The 27,965-nt window shown below is 43.5% G+C and overlaps 1 protein-coding gene across 2 annotated transcripts; it reads left to right on the top strand.

The window, feature by feature from the left end:
- Nucleotides 1–793: 793 nt before the first annotated feature.
- On the top strand, nt 794–18,064 carry LOC133207377 (dual specificity protein phosphatase 13B-like). Of its 2 annotated transcripts, XM_061344242.1 has the most exons (5): nt 794–2,810; nt 3,656–3,848; nt 9,148–9,339; nt 10,015–10,235; nt 17,634–18,064. In XM_061344242.1, exons 3-5 carry the CDS (start codon nt 9,149–9,151, stop codon nt 17,846–17,848), a joined length of 627 nt encoding a protein of 208 aa, XP_061200226.1. In that variant the 5' UTR covers nt 794–2,810; nt 3,656–3,848; nt 9,148; the 3' UTR covers nt 17,849–18,064. The 2 variants fall into 2 exon arrangements, with proteins under 2 accessions (XP_061200226.1, XP_061200225.1); XM_061344241.1 differs by lacking the exons at nt 794–2,810; nt 3,656–3,848 and having other exon boundaries at nt 8,610–9,339.
- The last annotated feature ends 9,901 nt before the right edge of the window (nt 18,065–27,965 follow it).

The raw sequence follows: 27,965 nt of genomic DNA, 5'->3' as shown, positions 1-27,965 counted from the left end.
AGATGAAGAAACAATTAGAAAGACTGCAATTGTTTTTAAGCCATAATGTCACTTCATTTAATAAGGGATTGTGCTACTTCTTCATTTAGGGTATCTCTAAAGAAGGACTTTGCAAGCACTGAAAGAAAGGTATTAGAAACAGAGCACGGTGATACAGTTTCTGTGTCCTTGGTTTCATTTTTCATGTTCTGAATTCTGTTTTGAGCTCTAAAGCCAAAAGCTGCTGAAACATTCCTAGGAAACCTTGTCCCCCAGCATGAAAATCCAAATATGACCATGACTTTCACCACATAATGCAAGCTGCCCTTGAGTTGTTGGAGGTGGCCACAGCTTTGAACCCAAATTAAACTTGAGGATGACTCCCTGCCCGGGTTCAGCTATCACTAGCAGTGTTTGGCAGCACCCTGCCCCTGGGTTGCCTCCCAGCTTAGACTTGTAGAGAGATATAGAAAAATCACTTATCATTTCCACCTGTGCAGCGGGAACAGAGTGTCTTCCTCACAGGCTCACTGTGATAGCATCTATAAAATGCATTCCAGTGCTCAAGAAACACCATGGAACCATGGCTGCCTACCTCCTGCTGTTCCCCTATCTCCTTCCTAGCAGGTTACTCAACCCTCAGGCTATACAGGCATAGGGATATGTGTCTGCTTGTCTCCTGTAAGTTGGGTAGCATAGAGCTATCTTTGTGGTGCTCGCAGAGACCCCAGGACAAGAACAAAGAACAGTGAAGCTGCCAATGCCCCCAAACAGAATAGACCCCAGAAAAAGGCACTGTATTGTTTTTAAGCTAGAACAAATCAGAGCCAGCCACAGGGGAGGAGGGCTTTGCGTTGTGCCATCCTTTTGGTTAAAACTGGGGGGCAGAAACCATTTATTTGTGCTGGGATTCTTTGAATTCTAAAGATTGATGTTATCAGCACTGTGCTGGAGGACACTGCTACATTAGCTGTTGTTACAGCACCCTCATTCACCTTCAGATGTGGCCTGCTAAACGCTGGTGGGAGCACAGGACACCAGCCTAAGGGACTGCATTACAACAATGGCTCTGCGCAAAGCACAGGACAGGAAATCCTTGGTCTCTGCTGAAGCAAGAAACAAACATGATTTCTGCCTCAGACCATTTTGAAGGTGACCTGGGAAAATTAGATCAGGCCACACAGAGTAAGCCTGAAGAGTAAAACCACAGCTGAGAGGCTGGAAACAGCACACAAGCAACATACTGCCCTTCTCTCACTAAGCTAGGTGCAGAGTGCCCAGCAACCCATCCGTGGCTTTCTTGTGTTGCGTTCAGTTGGAACTCAGATGTGTGGATCGACACCCCTTGCAAAGTAGACAGTATGTGAAAGAGTGTAGTAGTAGGGCTCTTTTGGCAGCTGCAGTTTCACCCCAAACAGCCACAGAGAGGGAGCAGAGAATGTACCCTGTGGTGTACAGCACGAACAGGCTCCGCTTCCCACACAGCGACAGTCCTGAGGCTGAAATGCATCACCGCAAATGTGAGCCTCCAGTCCACTGGATCTGCTTCAGAGAAATAGACTCAGCACATTTCAGCCAATCTGTGAATAAACCCAAGCTTGTACCTCTCCGCAGGGTCATGCTGTACTAACATCATCCAGTAATGAGAGCACCATACGCTCTCTGCAACTGCAGGCTGCAAATATTGGGAAAGCATTACTAAAAGTCATGAAAAAGCAACTAGGGTTTTTGTTGTTCAGGGAGGGTGAAGGCTTTGGAGTGGCTGTACCAAAACACCAGTGTCGGCCAGACAGCCCAGCTGGTTACTGGCAGCTCCAATAGGAAATTAAAGGGGCAAACATTACTCCTGATTTACAGCAACCTGCATCAGCTTGCCAGCCTATCTTTCAGAAATGTTTCGGCCTTTGAGTTTTTCAGTAATCTTATGAAACTTCTGAGGCTGTTTCCAGAAGGAGACACAATTTACCCATTCAAATCATCCTGGCTTTTACCTTGGACAAGTCATTACTGGAGGTAGTAGAGATGCAGTGATCCTACAATCCTTGTGCCCAGTGCAGACAGCCTTAACACAGAAAAACTGAATTTTAGGCAAGCTCGTCTTCAAGTAGGAGCATAGGGGTAGCAAGAGTTTCTCATGAATGTAGCATATCCAAGAGCTGTTTAGTGCTACAATATGGTAAATGGGGATTCTTGTCTCAAGAGGGAGTGAAAAATATCAGTCCTGAATGGAGGAAGGAGTTACAGACTGTCAGAACGGATCATTGGTCAACTATGATGGCTGAAGTACATTGCAGAAGATGACACTAGCAATGATGTTTGATGTAAGGGCAGTAGCCTGGCAGGGAGCTAGAGAGATTCTCAAATTGGGCATGCTGTTGCAGTAACAAATAGCATGGAGATGTGGTAGATGGACCAGCTTTGACTGTCCTTGAGTCATACTACTGTCTGACTCATATGCAGTGTGTCTGATTCTTTACCAGCTCAGGTTGGGTTAATGGGTGTAAGGATGCACTTGGCAGCTGAGAACACAGGAGTACCCATCATCTCCAAAGGGACCGGTTTTGCAGCTGAACTTCTCTGCTCACAGCCAAAAGCCCCCACATCTTTGCTGAGACTAGGGCTGGAGGGGAACCGACTTCCCTTTGCTTGCTTGCCAAGAGCCAAGTTCAGGTCCCTTAGAGCTCTACAGTGCTCTCGCTCCAGCGGATGACTTCATGAACACCTACTGTCGGGAGGAACACAGCTCCCTGCATGGCTTTAAATGTTTGTGTTTCCCTGCATATGCCGATGACATCATTGCCACCTGAGGGCCCGAACTCTGGTCTTGGCAGGTAAAAGCCTTTCGGGTCACCTTACACTGGGGTTTTGCTTTAGATGCATATTTATGTAATGATTGCTAGATGGCTGTAATTACATGACTGTAAAGCACCACCTAAAATGCACTAGTAATAAATTCTTAATAGCTAATGCTATAACAAGCAGTTACAAAAAATATAACATGCAGATTGTTAACAGTGGCTAGGCCTGTTTAATGCTCAGTTTTAAATAGTTACAATGCACACTATTAAAATGGCATGTAAAATTTGTAACTAGTAAATAAAAAGTCCGATTCAGCAACAAAATACAATCAAGCTTCAGTGGTAGAGAAGCCACAGAAAAGCTTGGGGTGGATGAGGCATCTCCTCTTACCTACAGCACTCTTCTGGTGGTACTACTTATCAGCCATAGTTTCTGCAAAGCATACTGCATGTGCCCTTACATACTGCATTGTGTCCTCTCTGTCCTGCCTCAGGAACATGATTAGGATCCCATTTATATTACAAAAATGCAACTCTGTCCAGAAAACCCTTATTTTTGCATTCCATGAGTAAGGGGTCAGGGAAAAATCCATTTAGCTGCCCATAATTTTACCTTCTCTTACACAGTCAAAGCTGCAGTGTGGGCAATATCTCTATAGAGAGGATTTCCTGTGGCTAAAGAATAAAATAAATATATGTGCAAGACCCAGAAAAAATGAGCAAAATCAGCAGGTGGCCTGGTTTTGCACGTTTGGTACAACATTGCTGCACATGAAAGGATTGCTGCTTCTGTCCAGCCACCACCAGGAGCCACGCACATGGATGGCAAATACAAGTGTGCTAATCAGCTAATGACAAGATAATGTTTTATACTACAGTTACAGACAAAAATAAGGCCACCCTGCCTTGGGGCCTGCATGACGATGTACATCCTGAAAGAGTCAAGGCTCTTGCCTTGACTGTCAAGTAAGGTCTGAGCCCTGCTGGCTGGCCCACAGACTTGCTATGAAGAAGTTAGACATTTTTGAGGCTTCTGAGGCCTGGCAGCCTGGAACATCAGTGGAAGCTGTGGTAAGTTCAGCATATTTGAGAACCAGGATGGGCTGATTAATTTCTTCCTTACATCTGAGTAGTGCTTTGCATCAGAAATGTTGCTGCTGATTTGCTTGTGTGCCCCACAGAGGAAAATTCTACTTACACAGAGGAGAGGTGTCATGATCCCTCTTCCACTTAGGGCAGAAAATTTGGTACCAATGCAATACTGAGGGGGAAAACCCCTATCAGATAATTGCCTTTCCTTGTGCTCCTCAAAGTTTCCTGATACAGAGATTAATTTAGTATCCTCAGCACAGGTGCTGCATCATGGTCTGTTGAAAGGAAGTCTATCTAAATAGATTTTGCCAAGTCACACCAAGTGGGTGCCTTACCCTAAATGTATAGCTGGGTTAAAGTTGTGGGTCTGGAAGCCTCTACTAAATTTGGAAGTGCTGTTCAGATTACATCCTCCAGCTGCTGGAGAGATTTTCTTACAAACAGTTGGCTACTCAAATACTTCATGCCTCCCTGAAAACTGCTTCTATCTCAGCTTTCAAGTCCAGCCAGCCCTACCTCAGTCATAGCTGTATTTGATTCATACCATCTATATCCCAGAACGCTCCTAGCAATTGATAAATTATGGTTCCAGCGAGACTATCGGGTTAAACATCAAGGAAGAAAGAATGATGACAGTAATACTTGTCATTTGTGCAGAGATGTAGCAACACAAACCCTCTCTAAAACATATGTTATCTTGGAGGAATCTTTCCAAGGGATAGGCTTTCTGAGAAACATTTATGGCTTTTGAATGCGCGATAGCCATGAACTTGACATGACCTACTTTGGCCAAGCCCTGGGCTTCAGCCTGGTCTTTTACCACCACAAATCAGCCTATTTGAAGTGCAATCAGACTGATATCTTCACTGAGATGACAAGGTTACAGCACATACTGGCTTGGGAAAAGCAGGATGTAGAGCATATTGTTCTCAGGATTTAAAAATTCAGAAGTATTTTTACTAAAGCCAGAGGAAAATGGCTATGTTTTTACCTCTACGCAAAAGCCAATACAACGACTGGGATGATTAAAATATTCAATACATCATTGAAATGAAAGCACTGACATCCTTACATTATACTCAAATCCCTCCTTTATCTTGGCATTGGAAAATGCAAGGAAAAGCAGAGGATATAAAAGCATTCTACTAAATATCATAGACACAAGAGTTGGTTTTTCCTCCTGACTTCCCACAGCATCATACTCCAGGGCTTTGTGTCGTGCTATCTCACCCTTCACACCATTCTCTCAGTTTAATCTCATACCAGTATAATGCCAAACTGCCAAATTACACTGACTTTTGAGTTTGTTCTTCTTTAAATACTATGGTGTTGGAGAAGTTGAATAAAAGGTGGCACACGTTTTCAAGGACTGAGATACTGAGGCCCTTCCCTCAAGCACAGCACTGAACAGCACTTATGGATAAAGCTGTAGTCACTGAATAAACTGAAAAACAACCAAGGTGTCCACAATATGTGCAATCCACAGGGGCATTCACTGCTGGGAAGAGAAGAAGCCTGGACAGTCAGGAAGAAGATTCTCTCTGTGGCCTCTTACAGGACCACTTTCCTTTCTTCTTGTGTTAGTCTCCACTATAAGGAACCATTGACTTGGCTGCTTTCATAGCCTAACTACAGCAAAGCCACTAATGGGTTTCCAGAGAGGCAGCTACAGATGCAGGCATGGCACAGTGATATGTATGGCCTGTGTCATACTCTAGGTCACTGTAGATCAGCAGAATGACCTTCTGCTCTGTGATAGGCTTCTTTGATTGCTGTTCTCCTGCTAGTCATAATTAAGGAAATTCTATTACACAGTTCAGATACAATTACAGTTGTAGTACAAACCAATTCCAAATTAATCTAAATATAATGCTAAGATTTCTCCTACGTGATTGAATAATTACTGCAATACAACTCCAGTAGGGCAAAGATCAGGAACATTTCATATGAATATCATTCAGAAACTGGCATTTTAAAATTGTATTGCTCATTCATACGACACACATCACAGAAACAGATCCATTACAAAACGTGGATATAGAGGAATTGAGCTGAGAATCATTAAAAACATATTTAAAAATGAAGAACAACCACATTATTACATATAATCATTTTCCTTTCACACTAATTTGTTTTAATCTATTCATGCTCCTTATAAAACATTACACAAAATTTTAATCATAGCATTGTTTTCCTTAAATATGTGCATTTCAGTAAATGACACTTGCATGTATAAATTTAGTGAGTTAAAACATTAAGCTGGTGCTAGGACTGAGCAGTCATTTATTCAAGAAAAAATTGCCTTGTTTTCCTGTCTGTGAATTTTCTATGGAAAGCTATTATTTTTTTCAGTGTATTCATTATTCAACATATTAGTTGAATAGTCCTACAGAGACTTTTCTGCTTTTGAATCATTCACAGCCTGTTAGTTCCAATTATTTCACATTTGAAATCTGAACCCCAGTCCTTCCTTTTTATTGGACAGAGTTTACATGAACTGATGCTATTCTCCACGAATAAAAACAATGTGACCAGAATGCAGATTAGATGTTTTGTACATGGCATCAGCAGTTCACGTCTGTGTTTCAACAGGAGTAAATTTCTCAGCTATAAAATAAGATCAATGTGAGCACAAGCTGAAAGTCATCTAAGGACAAGCACACCTGTCTTATAAAGACCGTAATTCTACAACTTTCAATATCCAACAAACAAACAAAAACCCCCAACAACTCTGAAGAAGCACTTTTCCCAAGGTGTGCTATACCTCAGTTATCCACCCAGCTGTTACAGGGATGGAGTTATGGACCTGGAGAGCACAGCTCCCACAAGGGCAGGGCAAGTAAGTTGCTGCCTGTCCTTCCCCACCTGAACAACACAACATCGCCAGGGCTTTTGGGCAGTATCCATAAAAGTGTGTCTCCACTCCCATGAGGCTTAGGAAAACAAGGCTGACAGCAGCCTTCAGTCCTGAAAATCAAAGTATTTATACGGTGGAGAGGGTGAGTACTAAATAAGAGAAAACCCCAAAACAGTTGAAAGCAGTTTTGTAGGGAGTAAGTGCATGCCCTAGAGTGGTCATGAGCCACACTGCAAGGAATGAGATAGATACATCAAAAAAGGGGAATATTTGCTGCAGATATTGCGAGGTGGGAAGGAGGCTGTTATTCTTGAAAGTATTTAAGGAACTGGCAGATGGCCTTACGGACAGGACACAGGAAAGAGAAGTCCCATTTCTCCTGCAGACTTCCTGCATGGGATCAGAGGAATCATGCCTGAGATGACAGACACAGTAGAACTGGGGTGGTGAGTGTGAAATCAGCTACCAAAATCAATAGGAGATGTCCATTCCAGTATGGGAATTCCTCCATGCCTCCTCTTGTATAAAGCCATCCAAAATGGGCAAGAACATCTGCTTTTGTTTTCACAGTAAAAGCTGACACTGGAGGAGATATGCACATTTGGGAGGCAAGCGCATTCCACAGTGGAGCTTTTTGTAATACAAGCAATACAAAACTATCCTGGGAACATCATTATTTGGTGAAAGCTTACTGTATGTAAGAGGACAAGGCTGCCTGTGAAGGTAGCAGAACAATGTGTACCAAAATAGTAGAGTCCCTCTTGGCAGCTGGGCCTCAAGGAAAACCACCCCAAGTGTATAGCAGAAGGGTGGCTTCTAGTCAGCATTCAGTGGCCTAACACTGACACGACAGCCACTGCTTCCCTCCATTTCTGTGAGCATTTCAGGGACTTAGTTGCTCCATTTCTCTTTCAGCAAAACAATGCATTGGTATAAAGGTGCAATGAGCTGCCAGAGCAGGCTAGTTTCTCTCTTTGTGCATGCAACCCCAAGTTTTTTAGACAAAATTACACCAAAAGGTGAACTTTGGGCTAGCGAATGTACCTTGGTGGGAAACCAGGAAAACCTTTCACCACAGGTAGTTTGGAAAGAAATTGTCAGTAGAGGTGCTTGAACATGATAGAGATGTTCAGCAAAAAGATGGAAGATTTCAGGTTTGCTGTCCTGGACTGTTCTACTCCAAAACCATCCCTCTAATAATTTATGCAAAAGTCATTCAAGTAGACAGTTCCAGAGCAAGACTTTGATTCAGTGGCTACAACTTCACCCGTGTCCTAAACAGATGCTTCTGTTCTAAAGCTGCATGAGTTGATGGACTTCCTAATATCTCTGTAATGCAGATGCTTGACTAATGGTTAGAACATAGAAAAAGAAATGTTTTCTTAAAACAGAACTCTGGTAAAAATAGAATTTCTATTCCCCTCTTAAAAAATCCTCCCAGCAGTTCAAATCAATACGTAACACAAGGAACTACTATTTCAAAAGAAATGTCCCACATGGGAACAGACATAAACTGAAGCCTAAAAAAGTGGTTTTCCTTGCAACCAAAGCACTTATTTCAAGATCAGAAATGATTGCTTCTGGAGGGGGCAGAGAGGAGAGCAAATGAAACAACCTGTTAAAAAAGAAAGAACAGGTTAATGCTCATATGAATGGCAGCTGGAATCACTGTAACTTACTCATGTAGATCTTTTCCTACAATGAACATTGGTCATGAGGACAAGTATGGCTGGTAACTGCTACTGGAAAGAACCAAAATACATCTTACAGAGTTTCCCTGTTGAAGCTGACAACTAAGAGCTAACCAGTGAGTAAGATTTTGCATGACCAAAGGCTACATTTCCTGCAGCATTACCTCTTTGTACAGGAAAGCAGAACTCTCACACTGGCATATTGAGGGCTGGGCTGCTCCACTGCAATAACAACAGTGTCTACAATTCCACATAGTACGAACTTTCCCATTTTCTATAAAAAATATAATCTTTAAAAATATAATAATGAACTTTTAATCAAGAGTTTGTCATACCTAGACAGAAAAGTTGAGCAGTCAGGTCAAAATAAGCTGCCTTAGGCCTTGAGCCTCATAGTTTGCAAAAGCTTTTGCTTCAAATTTACCACAATAATGTGAAACCTTATTTTAGAAGCACAGGCATTGAAACCACAGCATGGGACTATGAGCCACTGGATTGTCATTGTGTAGATTGCAACAGTATTCCTAAGTCCAGCTGCGGCCTCTGCTGTGATAAGCTATCAATGCACAAGAGAAAGACACCATCAACCCCTGAGGTTGCCCTCTCACTTGCTGTGAGCCACAGTAACTGTGGGCAAGCTTTGTGAGGGGGTAAGGGAAGGCAAGAGGAAGAGAGGGCGGTCTCAGAGATGCCTCTAGCTTGTGGTGAATGTCTGCCCTCCACCCTTCAGGATGGCCTGGGACAGCCTGTGCAGAGAGGACTTGCTGCACCCAAGGATAAGGAGTACCTCAAGCTGGACGCCTGGCAGCTGGAGCCGTGCTGGAACGCTGTCCCTGGAGGAGCTGCGGTGCCTGCTCTGGAAACACACCCCCTCCACGGGGCACGTGGATGAAGTCTGGCCAAACCTTTACCTGGGAGACCTGTAAGAGAGAGGGAAGGGTTGAAGGTGTTAATGCAACTCTTAATTCACCCCATTTCTCTCTCACCCCCCAAGTCTTTCACTCTGTGGAAAGTAAGTCCAAGTGTTGAGCAAGCCTGGACTGTGCATAGGTTGCTGTAGCATAGAGGAAAGGCATCCGATCTGAAAAGAGTATTTCCTCTCCAAATTTCTCCTCATCCATTAGTAATTACAGAAGTCCCACACTACAAAAGCCTAGTGGGGCTGTGGCACTGGTACTGCAGGCCATCATGCCAGAAGTAGGTGAAACAAGATCAGCCTCATTTCTCCTCACACTAACAGGTGGCATCAGTCCCCCGAACTGATGTATGCTCAGCAGAGGTGACTTGTTGAGAAGGCAAACCAGAAAACTCTTGGCTTATGGAGAAATATCACAAGCACCAGCACCTTTTTATTTTTCATCAGTTGAGAAGAGCCACCTAAACTGGTGTTTGGGAGAAAACCACAGGAAATCTGCAAATCCACTTCTTAATGGGTCACTTCTGTCTTGAACCATTTTGGTGAACAGTTTGGACCTGATCAACCTGTCAGAAAATAGGCACTAGAGCTTCATGCAGTTTGTAACAAACTGCACGATCACCAGCATGTTCTACCCTTCATCATGCAGCAGGTGAATATAGCCAACTGTCCTTCTTCCAGGCACATCGCTCGTGACAAAGAGCAGCTGAGCCGAATGGGCATCTCTCATGTTGTGAATGCCGCTGCCAGGCGATCTCACATCAGCACTGGACCTGAGTTCTACAAAGACCTGCCTGTGGATTACTACGGAGTAGAAGCTGAGGACAACCCAAACTTTGATCTCAGCATTTACTTCTACCCAGTTGCTCAACACATAAAAGCAGCGTTGAATTCCCCAAGAGGTAACTAGACCATCTGTGCATGTTGTGTATCGTCTGCATAGGAGCCATGTAGGGCAAGTTATCAAATAGTATTTGGCATAACCACCTGCAGATACAGGTGAGAACACTTTTGTTTGGGTATCTCCCAAGTTAGCATCACACCTGCCTCCTGAACTCCCACAGAGCGGAAGTTCCCTTGTTCCCCTGAAACAGGGAAGGATGCACTGACAAGGCTTTCAAAGGGGCTTTCCATATCCCTAGTACTATTCCTTAGCAAAAAAACCCCACCAAAATAGCAAGTATGCTTTATTATCTCTAGGGAAACACTGACCTGGGAGGAGGCACATAGACTTGATCTTTTCAAAGTAGTGATGGGGTTTAAAATATAAGCTAGGATGTGGTAAAAAGAGAAGGGCAAGTAACATATTTGATTAAGAGTCAACTATAATGTTGTGCAAGCCCCACAAACACAGGATAGTGAAGAACTTGCTGGGAAGCAGTTCTGTAGAAGAGAACCTAAGCAACACCACCAGCCAGGAGATAATGCTGTTGCTACAGAGCGTATAACCTTGGAATAGGAAAAGAGCCTGCAAAAGCTTTGGACTCGCTAAACATAGGCCAGGTACAATACCAGAGGTGTGGGGCTAGTGGGGGATCATTACTGTTAAGGACAAACCTTGACAAAAGTAAGTCTCCACTGTGCCTCAAAACCGTACAGATACCCAGTCAGACGTGATTTAGTAAGAGAACAGCTGTGCACTCAAACTGTTTCACTTGCATCATAGTGAGCTTCAAAATCAATGAGAGTCCTAAACCACTAGCTACCCAGGTTAATTACATGCAGCTAGCAGAGCCGATCCATACCACACAAGCTAGGAAAGGGAGACACAGTAGCGAAAAATAGTGTGCCTCTGTGCTAGATGCCTCAGCTTTTACTGCTGAGAATTAGAAAGTATTTGCCTTTATGCAACTGAGGGTTACACTTGGATTTCAAAACCACTAACATGTTTGGGGAACTTGGATTGACACCCATTTCTGTTGCTATTTGCAACTGAAGAAATTATTGTTGGTGCTCCAGAGAAAGGTAAGATCCATATCTATTAACGCATGTATAAGAAAAAAGAAGTTCCAAATCAATTGGCAAAAGACAGAAAACACAGATGAATGCTGGTGGCCACAAAAGCAAACAAAACCAGTCCCTGGCAAGATGGTTGCCAAATACTGAAAGTTATGAGTGCAGAACAAGTTAGGGCTCAAGGCGTATTTATCCCTACTTCCATGCTTTTAGATATTACTTTACTAAACTCCATATGGAAGCGGGGTTCTCGGAATGGAGACAAGGTGAAATTCAATCATACGTAGTCCAGCTGTTGCTGACATTAATCATTTTAAGGGAAGTGCAACAGTTTAGAAAATATATAAACAAGATGTTCTGGAAGCGTAATTTCCTGAGCTACAGAAATTTAGCAGCTAAATACCCATGACCTGTGCAGGGATGAGACAGGGAGAGGATTGTTACTCACATCATTTAGAAGAAAAAATAGCATTTATTATAAGCAGTGATGCTAAACAAAAAATGATACCAGGTGACAAGAGGCCTGTTCATATTAAATTCAGGATGTAACAAGGTACTTCTGTTTGATTGAGAAGTCGTTTAAAACTGCTTCTTAACTATTACAAACAAATTCAACTTTTTTTTTTAATGGAATTAAATTATCTTTTTCACCTGGGAGGATAAGTCAAAGTTAAGACCGTATGAGGCACAAACATACTTAAAACTATGAATCAAATACTCGTTAGAATTAAGTAAGCAGCATTACTCCTATCGCACTTGAAGAAAAAATTCTGATGCCTTATACCAGAAGTCCAGAAAACAGCTTGGTCAGATTTATTGCAGATTTCCAGCTTAGCTGAACAGAATGTGTCTTTGGTGATATAAGGAATTTACTTTTAAGGCAATTTCTTCAAACCTGGATGCCAGAGCATGAGCAAAAGGAAGCAGAAGAGCACGCACCCACATGCTCCTGATTGGGAGCTATTTCTTCACAGTGGTCAGTGGCTGCCTCACACACTGAATGACTTCCTTCATCATCTTTGTGATACAGCCCTGCTGTTCCTTTGCCCACCTAACAGAGCTGTTTGGGAAGGCCCAGCCAAGAGCAAGCAGATACACAATCTGCCCTCTTCTCTGCAAGGAAATCACAGACAGGGAAGTACTGGCCTTCTCCCTCATGCTCATGCTCAAGGGGTAACGACTTGAACATCAATCTTGCCATTTTGCACAGCCATCTGTACCACCTGCATTTTTCTAGTGTGCAGCTAAACCTAAGCTTAAATCAGGAGGGTTTGGTAAAGTCTAGTGGAGGAGGGAGGGAGAGAGAACTTGAGAGCATACTTGAATGCACACCATGAAAATTACTAAACTAACACCATCCAGAGAGAAAGATTCTGAAGTAGACAGCTTCTCCTTTTACTGTCCTTCAAACATGTTTAAAACAGACAAGTTAAAATCGTCCATTAAATTCCTGAAATGGCAAACCCTCTCAGAGGCGTCGCCTTCTTCCACTTCACCAAAGAAAATGAAAAGCCAGGCTTCCTCTCCTGCTGCCTTCTTGGTGGTGGTGATTATGAAAGAACCTTAACTTAGAAGAAGGCTCCCCTCTCTTGACTCTGCTGTAGGAGTATCACGTACGTCAGTTTAACCTCCCACTCTCCAGCAGATGACAGTCCTTACCTGTTCCAGGAGGCGTAGGAAGAAGGGACACGACACCACTTAAATCTCTCTGTAGGCTTCTTGCTATTTTCAGCTGTGACACAATAGACACTTGAATAATCAAGAGAAAGACAATTGATTCTGCACCTGGCTACAGGATGGTGGCTAAAAGGTAACAGGAGATGAGAAAACCACAGTGGAGCAGGAAGAGCCCCTGGGGCTCTCCAGCCCACCTGAGCTCTCCTCCTGGTGAGCAGCATAATTCTGCTGGATTCAATGGAATAAGGGTAGCTGGGGTGCTCACTCCAGATGACAGATCTTGAGCCTGGTCTTATGCCAAATTGAATCCATGCTGCAATAAAGCAAAGGCTAGTTCAGGACATTTAGCTCAGTTAATGATGAGTGCAAAAGAACAATAAGATATTATGCGTTTTAATGACTGATTTGTTCAACAACATTGAATTTCCCAACTCGAATTTGGCCAACAAACTTGAATGTGCAAACTTTATCCCTAGTGCAAACCCTTTGATGTCAGTGGAGTTACAGCAGGCATGAGCTGGATATAATATCCATAATCCGTTGTTAAAAACCAAGTGTTATTGTTCTGCACAAATCCCAGGCAGATGACAGTTATTGTCTGCCTCTGCTAAATGTAGCTTGAGATGTGCGATGCAAAATTTCAAGTAAGGATTGCAAGATTTAATAATGCCAGAAGCTAAGTGCCCCCACTTCTCTTTAGTTAATCCCATTATTCCTAAGGGATCCTGTTACACGCTCGGAGAGAAGGTTGCAACACGGCCCTCTAATGTGGGATCAGTCCAACTTTTCTTTGCACTGTATGTTAAAACAAATGGGGACAGGGAAGGCACAGTTGGAGAATGCTGTGCTTGCGGCATAGATTGTGTGGTACAGAAGATGTGGTTATAACTTCCTTGCCCACCCCATGACAGGGGTATACACCACGAGTGCCTCTGTGAATGCTGCTTTCCCAGGCTGTGGTCCAGCAGTCACCCGGGAATCCAAGCCTCCCGTGAGACGCTGATGCCACACATGTTACCAAGCCCACTGCAGACAGCCCACATGGTGCAGACATGCTTCAGGCGCTCGTCAAATGCAGTATATCATGGTGGGTTCAGAGTGTCACTTAACCCGTCTACAGATACTGCTAAGAGACAAGGGCCTGAGCCTGTAAACAGAACCAAACAGCAACACAGCTTTTGTTTCCTGACTCAAGTTTAACATTCAGTTTGTTTGCTACAAATAACCACATAATAAATTCAAATCTGCTTTCATTAGAGCAATTTTACATTAATTAAATCATTTCACATGACTGATTTATCTGTAACAAACAGTCATTTTATTGTCAGTGTACCAGCATTTATTGTAACCTCTGTGCATGGTGAAACAAAGGCTAACAATGTGGAATAGATTCTGCATCTATGAAAGAGATAATATACCTGCATCCTCTTGGGAACCAGTGTCTTAGAGAGCCATGCAGATAAGATTCAAGGTCAATAGTTGGGGCTTGTCCAGCTGTTGATCTAGGAGAACTCTTCTGAAGTGAAGATAAGCAGAGATGCAGGGAAGAAAATTCAGTGTGCTCTTACTCACCACCTCCTCCTCCCCGATACAGAGCTAGATATAAACCATTAGAGAGCCAGCCTATACAAGCAAGGGCTTGGAATTCGTTCTGCTTTCTGTGCCCCTAACAAAAACACATCAGACAATACTTATCAGCAGCACCCTTATCTGTACTCAGCTCCATCTTCAGTTCCAGACTACAGGTGGGGCTGAGCATTTCCCAAGGCAGAAAGCTCCATCTGGGTGGAAAAAGAATGGACCCAAGAACAAATATACGGAAATGAAGTTCAGGACAAGTGTCCTGTCCCCTGTCCAATTTCCAGCCAAACGGATTCAATTTTGAAATATTTAGTGACTCAAAATCAAATCCAGCATCAAGACCATCCCTTTCTGGTTGTTTTTAGTTTGTCTCCCCTCCCTTCCTGGTGCAGTTGTAAGGTGTGGGTAGCTTAGAGATTTTCAGACAAGTCCCTGGCACTATGTTGCAGTCAGGCCTACTGCAGACTAGTGAAGCATGTATTTTCCAAAGACTTTTTGGTGCTAGCGTTATTCACAGTATTTATCAAAGAGAAATTCTGCTCCTGGTTTGTTTACCGGGAAAATCTCAGGCCTGGGTTATTTGGGTCTGAACTGCCTCCTCTGGGGAAGATAATTCAACATCCATATCCCAAGAGGCTGATGTGAAGGCTAATGAAAAGCATTGAAAGCACACTGAAAAAAAGCCTAGCAAAAATTCAAATTAGTATTATCTTTAGCAGGGGTGCAAAGCTTTTTCTCCACACTGCTATGAAAAGTAGAACTTCACTTCCAAGAATCCCCATGGAGTTAATGGCAGTAAAGGGTATCTCAGTAAAATCCTGTGAAGCTGTATCTGAATAGGAAAACACAAACAGAAATCACTTGATCTTCTAGTTCTGCAAAACTGACATGATGTTGGAAAACCCTTTTCCTTCCCCCAAAGGTTTTGATGCTCAGTCCAGTCTGCTGTCACAGGAGCTGTTTTCCCCGCTTCCTTGGTGACTATATTTGTCCCTTTATTTCTACCGAAGACATGTCTATCTTTAGGGCTGAGATCAGATTTCTCATGCCAGGATAATGAAAGGTGGCTGTGTCACATACATTGTGGAATTCAACACTTCCCTCAACCTGCTGGCCAGAGCAGGTTTTCACAACACATGCTCGTGCTCCCCGAGCATGTGGCTATGCCATCATCATTAGTCAGAACTGGAGCAGTTGCTAAATAAATACTCTGTCACTAACAAAATGGGATTTAAGATTAAAAGCTGGGCACAAAGTACCCAGAATTAACACCCAGGAAGATGGGGGCAATCAGTCTGAGGGTTTTGGATGGATCTAGGCTTATCATCCAACAAGGGTATTTTTGTCTCACTCACTGCTAATAGAGAAATTAAGATGCTGTAAGCACAAACAAAGCAAGGAATTAGCCCGGAAAAACTACCCGTTTTTTGTACCCTTCCTTACACTTTACAGAGAAGCAGCATCTGAGACCCTTTATTCCATGTCCAAAGGGAAAAAAACCAGCATGGGATATTACCGATTTTCACCTTTTTCTGGATATAAATTGTGTCGTTGTTAAATTGCATTTGCTGCGGCTTTACAGTTGGTAAATGAGAGACCACAAATGTGACAGGCTAAAAAAGTAAAGTTTAAAAAAAAAACCACAGAAAATCTTTGTTTCAGACTAGGGAAGGTTTCCAGTCAAAAGGGTTCTGATGTCTCCATGCTAAGACAATAACGTTTTCATTCAGCTGCCTTAATGGGTGACAGAAGTGTCCATTAGGTGGTCAGAAGTTCAAACCTGAGTCTAGTCTCTGTTGGTTTCATAATGCCCAATTGCTGAGATATGGGCTCTGTGAAAAGCCTAGATGTGACTGCAGAAAGGAAGGAGAGATTTTTCAGGCATGGCTATAATTGAGCAGAAAATCAGAACTCTCTTTTCCAATTAAAAATTTCTTATTGGATCATACCGTTTTTGTGAAGCTTGAGTCATTTCACAACGTGTACAAGATGCAGGTTTTCACGTTCCAGAATGAGCTCTTTGTTCACATGCAGAGGGAAAGAACTACAAACTTGATGTTTTCTTCTGACAAAATTTCCTTTAATTTCACGTAAGACCATTTGAAAAAAGTGTTTATCTCCTTCCAGCACAGGTCAGACACACATTAGACACCAGGAAGCAGTGATGATACAGAACTGCATTTCTCAGGCTGCTTCCATTAGCAATCACAGCAGAAAAAAGGAAAGCAAAGGAGACGGAAGGAGGGAGATATACTCTTACATCCCTGGAAGGTCTTCCCTGAGGCGCGCTCGCAGCAACATGGGAGGACTCATGGTATTACTTTTAATGAAGATCCAGACCTCACACTGAGATCTCTGGAGAACTGGAGGCATGTCATGAATTGTTTCTCTAGTGATCACCTAATACAGAAGGGATTAGGTGATCATTAGGCATTAGGGAAGCATAGTGACTAGAGGTGTGCAGGGTAGGCTATAAAAATAAAAACCCATGAGCTGATGCAAATGGCATATACAAAGAGGAATGGTTCTTAATGGTACACACTTCCAACAAGGCCTGGGCAGCAGTGAGCACCCTCAGAAAGCATAAAGCATTACTAACCTAAGCAAAGAACTAAAAAGAGCTTGGGGAAAAAACAGGAGTGTTCCTGTAATAACAGCAAGCACTCCTGAGCATTTACGAAATCCCAAGTTTCCAGGCCCACTGGCAGGAAACAACCCGGCAAGGCATGGCCTTCAATTATGACAACTTGAAACTTTGCAAGCAAGTACATCACTTCCCAAACCACATGTGCGCAAGCAGGGACACCATAGATGCAGGCTGGGCAGGAGGACAAGGGGCATGCCATCAGGCTGACAGATAAGCCCAAACATGGATCCTGGAATACAGTTATGAATGTTTTGTTCTCTGCCATTAAAAAATGCATCGTTCCCCAGCCAGCACTGCCCCAGGTCTGTTCTGCAGGGCTGAGCACACTGGTTGGCTCACTCAGCCTCAGTGTCAGCACCACTTCCATCTCTGCTCCAGCACAATAAACCCCACCATTAGGCCTCCTGGCATAAACCCATCTCTCTCTCCTTTTTTCCAGGCAAAGTACTAGTTCACTGCGGAATGGGAATCAGTCGATCTGCAACTCTTGTCCTCGCTTTCTTAATGATCTGTGAAGATATGTCCCTTGCTGATGCAATTCAGACTGTGCGCTCACACAGGGGGATCTGCCCCAACTCCGGCTTCCTCAAGCAGCTTTGGGAGTTGGACCTCCAGTTAGGAAGGAGGCAAGGCAGAAGAGCAGTGCTCTGCTAGTGCCAAGGGGACATGGCTCCTGGCACCATACTGAGAGATGCTGCCATCACTGAAGACAATGCAAGGATGCTGTCAAGACTACTCCATAGCTGCTGCACTGAGAAATACCCTGGGAGATGGCTGAGCATGTACAAGCTCATAGGAGTTTAGTATGTGTTTTTTGGATAAGCCTACTAATTAGAGAGAAAATGAAATAAAAAAGGATTCAAACTGGCAGTTTTGCACACCTGGGCCTGTTTATTTAACTACCTGTTGGGCAGGGCATAGGGAGCAGTTGGGTTTTCATGCAGAATTAAAAGGCACTACAGTCAACTTAAAAAAAGACTTTTTACTTGCTTATAATTGCATTTATAATGCAAGAGGGAAAACGGCTAAACTAGTAAAAGAAGAAAGCAAGCATGAGGGTTTTCAGCAAATCTTTAACATTTCACATCCAGCTGGCTTAGGGTGAGACTTCAGGTTTTGCAAGCTGACATGCTCCTTTAGTCTAACACAGTGACACTAGTCAGGATCCAGCTCAGACCTTGGGCTCCCACTGTTAAAAGCCATGGAGGCTCTTTCTGGGACCTCCACACGTCCTTTTATTTCAAATGTATGGCAAACACTAAGAACTTAAAAAGACCATGAAATCCTCAGGAGCCGACACTGGAGGTCCCAGCCAGATGCTGCACCCTGGGGCACAGCTATCACCAGCCTCACTGCTGGTCAGAGGGAAGGAAGGTGGCCCCTTGCAAAGCAGGGGGCACGCTCAGGGCACACTGCCCACTGGTGCACTGCAGGGCAGCAGCAGTGCCAGACAAACATCCTCCAGTTGGCTTGCAACCAGATGCTCCAAATCACATTTCCCCAAATTTCCCTGTTTTAATGGAAAACCAGAACCTAGTGTCATTGTGTCAGAGCAAAAATGAGCAATGCCTCTAACAAATCCAAAGCAGCAGCTCTGCATTTCAATTACTCTTTTACGCCCAATTGGCCACATTTAATCTTGTGAAGAACTCGAAGCAGATATTTGCTTCAGTGCAATTACAGCCACATACAGAACATTGGCAAATGCAAACAATATAGAATTTCCACTTGACGGCAGATTAATTTGGTGTGATGTTTTCCCTTGAGAGGTCTTAAAGGCTTGCAGTTCTGAAAGTACCCTGCAGTTTGTATTTATAGCACTACGGATGTTGAATAGAAAGAGAAAATCATATACTCATTCTGAACTGAAGTTTCTTTTGCCTCCATACATTAAAAAAATTAACTGAGCATAGCACACTTCCACTGCATTTCTCATAATGCAATATGGAAACATGATTTCCCTGCAGAGCCTATAGAGAAATTCACGTGGTGTTTCCATTCCTCTAAACATAGCAAGTAAAACACAAGCAATGCTACAGACTTATTTCCTCTCAGGGAACGGAGAGATGGGTCTTCCTTGCAGAAAGGGTCCCATCCCCTGAGGCTGAAGTAAGTGGCCAGAAGGGAGGTCATAGCTATAATGATGGAAAAGAAAGAAAAAAGAAAAACAATCAGTGAACTTATAGGTTTCACAGGCCTCTCCCTGGCCGCCACAGCAAGGAGATTAGATTTCAGTGAGCATGGTGGTGGAACCACTCCTGGCACTTGGGCCTCCTCCACCTTGGCCTGTCTGGGGATCATTTTTTATCGCAGACTACGCTGAAGCTGTTTTGCAAGTAGTCTTTTTTTAGTTGCCTTACTAATCGCTGCCTTCAAGTCTCTGTAACTGAGCCTATGCCAAGCCAAATGGCAATACATTAAAGCAGAAGGAGCACACAGCGGTCCAAAATCTCTCTGCACTGAGCCCATCAGGACAGGCCATAATTCCCAGCAAGCTGCACATCTGGAAACATCTGTGGTTGCAAGGTAGAACTTAAAGTGAGTAACTTCTCAGAGTGACTGAATCTACATTTACCCCAGCTGAGGCCTGCTGGCCACTGCAGGACTATTTCAGCTGCCCATGGACAGCCATAAGTTCCCCTGCCATGTGTGACTTGCAACTGGGAGCAGTAAGTCAGGATGGAGCTGCAGCCTGCTGGAAAAGCCAGGGCACTGGCTGATGGCTGTAATGTCACTGTTTTCACAGGTGTAGAGTGGAAGCTTCCTTCTTCAACCTGGAAAACACTGACCAAACAATGAAGAGCAAAAGGTCAAAACCACTGTCTCTAAGACGATAAAGTAGCTATTCAAGCCCAGGACAAAAAAAGTCCCTTTCTAGAAGATCCTGAGCTGGTTCCAGATTGCTGTGACGTTCAGACAATGGGAGGCAGGTCCCCCATGCCTCCTTGCAGTTTCTCCACCCTTCAGCAGATGAGAATATCTGAGCCCACCATCACAGGGACACAGAGGCAGGCTCTGTAGCTTATGACAATTAAGCAGTCCTAATTTCCAACCCACATGTATTGCACACTCAAATGGCTTATTGCCCTCGGGCTTAGTTAAAAAAGTGTCTTAGAATTACAGCTGGAGTCAACACAAAGAGATTGAAAACAATACTGGGGGTAGTTCCAGGTACATCTTGTGCTGCAATTTCAAGACCCAGAGTTGCTGACTTCTTGCAAGCCACCAGCTTGGCCCAAGAAACAAGGAATAGCTTCTTTCCACCACAGCCATCACTGCTAATAACACAGCATTTGGTCCTGGCATACAGCTGTCAATTTGCTAGTGCAGAGTCAGGCAGAAGAAGCCCCACTCAATCCCCTGCAGGTGTAGTGCCTCTGCTGTAATCACACTTGCCCAGTGCCATAGCTAAATATCACCTGCCAAAAGCAATGCCAGTTGAGGTTGTAGACCAGGTGGAAGTGATCAGAAGAGCAGATTCAGATGTATTAATGGACAGAGCAGCGTTGATGTTCCATGCTTCTTACCCAGCACAGAGCAAACTCTGAGGTTTATTTACACTTACCCATTGTGTGTGCTTATGAAGGAGCAACCTCCTGCACCGTGGTGGAGCTGGTGTACTTCCCACACAGTAAGCCTGCGAGGGAGGATGGATGTCTTAGACAAGGCACCTGGAGTTTCCTGAGCTGCAGCAGGATGTTTGGGGAAAAGCACAACAGGAGTGCTCTCCAGCCTCCAGAATTGGCATGAGAGCATGAGAGCAGTTTTCTCACATAAGATATCTTGCCTTCACCAGCTTTTCCTCCCAGACTCTCAGCAATGATAAATATAGAGGATATTGCTGCAGGCACGTCTGCACTGCGTTATTTATCCTTTGGATTTGCACTTAGGGTTTTATTTGTAAAAGGAAAGTGGGACCATAAATCTGCTCTGCAAGGAGCCAAGGGAAGAGAGGACAGAAATTTTCAGCAAGTCACATGGAAAAAGATGATGCCAATGATAGGTTTCCCATGAAAGAAATGTCAGCCAGGATACTTCCCAGGTACCCATGATGTGTAGTGGCAACAGCTAAGAGTGTCAGCCTATTTCTTGCAGGTGCATTAATTCATTCCTCCTTGCCAAAGTAGCTTTGGGGTTGCTGTAGCAAGGATGGCCCTCCTCTGGGACCTTCCTAATTCACAACTTTAGCCCTTTTTTATCTTGGCAAAGAGAGAAAGAGAGAGAAAATCTGAACTGGGACCAGAATAGACTTACAAAGCTGAAAAACTGTGTGGCAAAGACTGACTTCTCATGGTTGGGTACCAAGCCTAAGCTGACCCCATGACAGAGTAACCATTTTGTTCATGACCTTTAGCATACACATGACCACTCTTTGAGTACAGCACCCTAAATAACACACAGCACTTGCAGGTGAGGATGGAGGCAAGCAGGCTCACAGGCAGATCCCCTGGTCCTGTTACATTGGCCTGGTTCCACCTGAGGCAGTGACTCCCACTTTTGCTTCAACTTCAGCACTGCCCACTTTGTTCTGCATAACCCCGATGTCTTGATCAGATCTGCCCCGCTACTGACAGCCCCTCCAAATTACAAAGCACTGTCAAGTCCACCTGCCAGACGTAATCCTCCTCCTGTTATTTCTTTTCCGTGTTTTCCCAGTAACAAGGCTGATCTACACGTTACTGTGGAGAAAGGCTTATAGCTTGTGCTTTGCAAATGTACTTGATAGTCTAAGGTTTGAAGAGTATATGGAGCTCCTGAAGCCAAGTCAAACAGGAATCTAGGGCCTGTGAGGCTTTTAACAGTTAAGTTTTCTTTAGGCTACAATTACTTTGCTTAGAAACCAGACCCTTTGATCTGTTGCAGGAGGCTGCAGTTTAATAAAGTCACATAATTTGCTCTTTGCAATGTACTATTTGCAGTACAAGTATCATTGAGTTACACCACTCCCCCTCACTGCTGCCTCCTGGAACCTTGTCTGTTTATATACAAAAAGCACTCTCAGGAAGCAGTCCTAAAAATACCCGGCAATGTTAGCTGAGGACCTGGCTCTGCCTCTCCTCCTCCTGCTTGTGCCTCCATAACATCCTTCCATCATTTTCATGCTCAACAACCCCAGCTGTTCAAGCAACCTTATTCCTGTCTCACCGGCTAGAAAAATCACCCTCTTCCTTCCTCCTCTGCCAGTAGCCATTCTCCACCCTGCCACAGAACAACTTCCATGATGTTGCCATGTCGTGTCCCATCCAGTGCTTTTCACTTGATCAGTAAATCCTAGTGAAGCCCACATTGGCTTTACCAAATCCGTGATCATACCTATATGGCTCTGCCCACTTTTCAGGCAATGGGATGGTGCCATGTCAGGGCAAAAAGAGGACCAGAAAAAGAATAACATCTTTACTTTATAAAAGGGGCATCTGAAGACTGCAAAGCAAGATGCAGTACACTCCACAGATGAACTTCTGAAACCACTCTCAGGGAGGCTACAATGGAGACAAGGATTCTCCCCATGGAAACACCATTGTGAAGAAAAGTATTTTCACGGTAGTACAAATAGAAAATTTGCAGGCAAAAATCCAGCCAAGTGACAAAGACACCAGTTATCGAACTTCAGGTGAAATTCAAAAGCAGGTCTGGGATTCAGCTCCCATTTCCCACCTGTCTGTGGCCCAAGATGTGGGCAGAGCCTCCACTCACACAAGATGCCACCTGCCATAGGGTGGATAGGGTCTTCCAGTTGCTGAGTCTGATCCTGCTTGTTGCCAGTCATCTTCATGATCACAAAGATCTTCTAGTGCACTCTGCAGGCACCCAGCACACACCGAGATACAGCAGCACAAAGGATCCTTGATCCTTCAGTTTGCCCATACATCACCAACTGACTGGAACGTTTCTCTTCTGTAGGTGTTCAGCAGGCAGACCCTGAAAATGAAAGCTCAACAAATCTGCTGCTGTAGTAGACAAAGATGGTTATTCCCAGTGTAAGCTCTTCTGAAAGGCAGTTGCTGCTCTACAAACCCTTTTCTATAAAAGCAAAGCATCTAATTAATCTAATCCCTCCTAATTCAGTGATAAGTATAATTCATTAATTAATTAATCTGATTATTTAACATCAACAACAAAATAATCACAAAAACTATTTGTCAAAGCCCTAAAGATTTCTTTTGGAGGACCAACAGCTCTTTGTCAAAAATTCCCCAAACCTGGAAAGCACAGAACTGTAAGCAGTGAGGCACTGGTAATTTTTGCACCAAAAACATTTATGTTACTAACAATCAATCAATCAATCAAGAGATCAGTTCTTAACAAAAAGCCCACCAGTCCTTGGAAAACCATCAGCCAGCAAAGAGTGAGCAAGGAATTATTTGCTCAGCTCTGGTGACAATTGGCTGTTACTAGAGTTATTCTGACACATTGTTTTGGAGAACATCTGTTTCCACTCTGACTCCTTTAACTTTCAGATGTGAAAAACAAAAGCTCATTTTCATGCCACGTCTCCCATCTTCAGTTGGCAACTGTTGTGTGATTATGAAATTATTGGTATGTTGGATGATCTGTCTGTCAGTTTATATTTTCCTATCATATCTATTTTTAGCTGCTCATTAGTATTACTTGGAGCCTCTCCTATAAATCTTAAACATTTATAGCACATCTCGACAATTCATCAAATGGAGCCAACCTCCAAGGAAAGGAAACCCAAACCACTTCCCCTTGCTCAGCTGAATGAGATTCAGATCCTTGTCTTTTAAACTTCAAACTCAACATTTTCCCATCTGCTCTTTATACACAACAGCCCTTTTGCTCTGCACCAATATTTTATTCTCCATTCATAAGTTTTTACTTCCCATCAGAGGTTTCCTGATGCTTTTAGCCTGCTGGACTCATAGAAGACGTGGATTTTGGAGGGTCGTCCCCCCCCCCCCATTGAAGGGGAAAAATAATCATTCAGCAATGAATGGCCACTTTTCATTACTCATTCACAAGAGACACACAGCAGGATCCTAGGGCTGGACTCAAAGACACTTTTCTTTGCCATTCTCACAAGAGCATTTTATCAGAGACTGTTCAAACTACGGATATTTGGAAAATTAAATTTACTCTTTGCTCTCTGTTCTATTCATTGACTTGCATTTCTAATCCTCTGTGCATGGATAACTGTCAATCAGCCACACAGTTTCTGTAGCTACGACCATGCTTGGGGGTACATGTGATTTGGCCAGGTCACCCTCGAAGGGAATGTTTCTAAAGGGTTGGTCTATAACGGCCAATGACAAGATGATTTCAAGAAACAGCAGCCAGAAGATGCTGCCTGGCCAAGAGCTCTGCAGCTGAATAATCTCCACTTGTGAAGAAACACCACCCCCTGCCAGGCAGCCAGCAGGGGCTGTGCGGACCAGACACTGCACCGCTCATGGGACAATGCCCTCCTCCTCCTCGGCTGTCCTGGGGAAATCACTGCCTCGCATGCTCTGCACACTGGAAGGCTAAGATGTACACTGCTCAGGTGCAACTGTTAATTGTCTGTATATAATTAGCTGATACATGACCCGAACACACAACTGATTAGAAATCAGACTGACCATCTTTTTAATTTCCTACTTATCTGAATCAATCAAAGGAGACATCACTTACCAAGAAATGAAAACTGTACCAAGGAAAACAGCCCTTGCATGCATGTTAGTCTTACAGAGTGGCTTTAATTTAAACAGCTCACTTGATGAGGCAGAATAGCTGTAGGTTGTTTTTTAGGGAGGTAGCGAGTGCTTGGGAGAAGGCAGTGACAGAAAGGAATATTTAGATTTTACAATCAAAGCTGCTTTGCATCAATTCACTTGATGTCTTTTCCTACTGTCAACATCCATGGAAGAAAAAAAAACCCAACAGCCCAAAACATTAGCTTAGACTCAGTTATGCCTCCACGTGGCTACACCTTGATTTTACAACCACTATAACCTCCAGCAAGTCCTGCAGTTTCTAACCCATCCTGCTTCACACTAGACATACAGCAACTTACCTGCAGCCCCGCTATTCCAGATCCTTTTGGTCAGATGTCGATCAGTGTAGCAGTGCTATAGGGGACAGTCTGGTCAGTCATCCAAAAGCACATCAACGGATGAATACTAATACATCTTTTTTCATGCTAGCCATGTTGATGACAGTCATTCCAATGCTCAGAAATGCCTGCCTGCCAATGAAAGTGCTGACTTGTTAAAAAAGAAAGAAGTTAGTTTTGGGCTACTTGGAAAAAAATCCTGGGAGGCTAACAGTTCTGTATTCTAGTAGTTACCCTGTGTTAAGTACAGCAAGAGCGCTTCTGGAGGAGTGTGATTGTACTGGCAGAATACCTCATTGTGGAATATCAGTTCACAATGCGGCACAGACTTTTCTGGGGATGGGTGAAGCAAACTGTGCAGGCACAATGACTCAGAGATGAGTGGTTACAGCAGCAAACTCAAGCAAGTCAAACAAAGCACCATCATATCGGGATCCTCTCCCCACCCCATCCACTTTTCCCATGAAAAGAAGTATGCCAAATCCCTTACAATTCATTGAAATTAAAACATAAGATTAAACTAAAGATTGACACAAACTACAAGGTTCAAATCTCATCCAGATTTCCCTTAACACTAGAACTTACAGACCTGGGATCTTAAAGTTTGCTATGGTAATAACAACCTTGGACCCAGAATCACAGCTATGCTCAGACATGCATACAAATGACCCTCACATCTACCTAAGCAAGAACTGAATTTCTTCCAGCCCCAGATGTTCAGAACTCGTGTATCAAGTCTTCCACTTTCCCACTGTGAGAATGTCTTTATAAAGCATGGGATTTTATTATTATTATTTGTCTTAAGGTTCATTGTTTTCATGATTTTCTTGACAAGGGCAATAAACTTATATTTCTTCTTCTCTCTGCCAAGGAAAGCTGAGATTCTCTGGTAGATTTGGGAGTGCGTACCATGTTATGAGATATGGAAATAAAGCTATGAGAGCTGGAGTACTGCCACCTGGTACACCACAGCCATGTCCTAGGGCTAAAGCAGCTGGGAGCACATGCTCTTTCATTTACTTGGCCATGCCTTAAAGAGAGCAGTGCCAGGGAAGGATGTATACATACATATATATTACAGCATCATCAACATCTGTGACATTGGGACATTTAACAAATCCCTTCACTTACCAGCAGCCCCAAGCCCTGCTCTGTCAACTTTGGGAAGGAACAGCCCTTTGTGAGCCATCAGTGACACTAAGATCCCTACTCAAACCGAGATGATTCCCACCAGAAAGTGGAAATTTGAGCAGGGCCAGTGTTATCACATACAAACTGATGGAACAAATCTGTGTCTCAGTTCGAAAGGGATTGTTTCCTAACAGAGCCATAACCAATCAATTTTTTTCTAAAACATCTGGAAAGACCATATAACAATACAATTTATTCCTTTAGTCTTTCGAAGGAAGATTCAGCTACATTAGCCCGTAAGATGCATGAATTGCACAGTTTTGAAGCTATCCTTTTAGCAGTGTTGTATACACATACTGATGAGTCCAGCTGCAAAACTAAGCAGAAAGTTGCATGTCACTAAAAGGTAAAGGTTGTAAGATAAACTATAGCATAGTCTAAAGGAACCCAGCTGTAACAATGAAAACATTTGTATTATTTGGTTTAGTAATTAATGGTATGAATATTCCATAGCATCAAGAAACATAACTCTGAAACATAAAACACTTGTCATCAACACTTAACACTAGCAGGATGCAACGACAACCCCCCAACACAGCTGGGTCCATGAGCTTGCAGCGGGCTGGAGGGGCAGCAGCCTCACGTTTGCCAAGCCACTGTCCCTCTGTGCTTGCCTTTAGACCTTCCTCAGCTGCTGTTGCTCACCCTCAGAGGGACAGAGGGATGCCTCAGCCCCAGGGACAACAGTTGCATGAGTGGGAGGTGGCTAAAGAGAGAGGAAAAGGGGCAGGATGTATCTGGGACCATGGGAGGACAGGCTTCTGCGAGCTGCATCTGATCTTGCCCAAAGGCCTGAACTCCCCCCAGAGCGTGGTGCTGCTTTGCCCAGCTTGTTTCTCACAAACATTAATGTGGGCTTCAGGTTTTCACTGTCCTGTCATGGCTGCCTGAAGGATTTAGAGTTCAGACTGAAGACTTCCAGTAATTTCTGCCACAGCAGCATAGCAGGGCTCTGGAGACACTGATGGTATTTATAGCAGCCTGAAAATTGTACCTCTTCTCACCAGCTGAACCAGTTCCCTGAGCTGAATGCTACAGCTAATTGAGAGAAGACTGTCATATACCATCAGCTAAATTTACTGCTAGTCCTCAAGATCAGGTTGTGCTGACTGCATTGTGACAGCAGTGTCTAAAGGGAGGTCATCCTCATTTCTAAATTTTCCCTCTAGGAACAAGAGTTTCTTCTGCGGCATCTGCACTGCTAGGTGCCTATTTATAGGCTTAAAGCCCTGTGATGTAATCTTCCTTTTTGTTTCCAAGGAAACAATATTTGATGTATTCTGCTTTCAAGTTTTTCTTCCTTTAGGTTCTCCCCCCACCTTTTTAAAGATAAGTCAATAGGTAAAATCTGTACCTGCTTATCTCTGGCACGCAGCACCATTCTCTCTAAAACCAGGCTTATTCATATGACTAAAAAATTCGAGACATTTCAAAACCATGCTTAGCAGCAAATGTATGCATTGTTTATACATATATTACTTTTCCACTAGTAAATGAGCCATAACTGCAATGCCTGCTGATAAGCTCAAT

The sequence above is a fragment of the Neopsephotus bourkii genome, unplaced genomic scaffold (assembly GCF_033783945.1).
Source record: "Neopsephotus bourkii isolate Nb327-2 ecotype Australia unplaced genomic scaffold, CSIRO-AGI_Nbou_v1 NB_196, whole genome shotgun sequence".
In the NCBI taxonomy this organism is placed as follows: Eukaryota; Metazoa; Chordata; class Aves; order Psittaciformes; family Psittacidae; genus Neopsephotus; species Neopsephotus bourkii.
This window is presented reverse-complemented; position numbering and strand designations above follow the sequence as displayed.

Coding starts and splice junctions, on each gene's coding strand:
- LOC133207377 (XM_061344242.1), top strand. CDS start 9,149: ATGGCCTGGGACAGCCTGTGCAGAGAGGACTTGCTGCACCCAAGGATA. Junction 9,340..10,014: donor AACCTTTACCTGGGAGACCT/GTAAGAGAGAGG, acceptor TCCTTCTTCCAG/GCACATCGCTCGTGACAAAG. Junction 10,236..17,633: donor AGCGTTGAATTCCCCAAGAG/GTAACTAGACCA, acceptor CCTTTTTTCCAG/GCAAAGTACTAGTTCACTGC.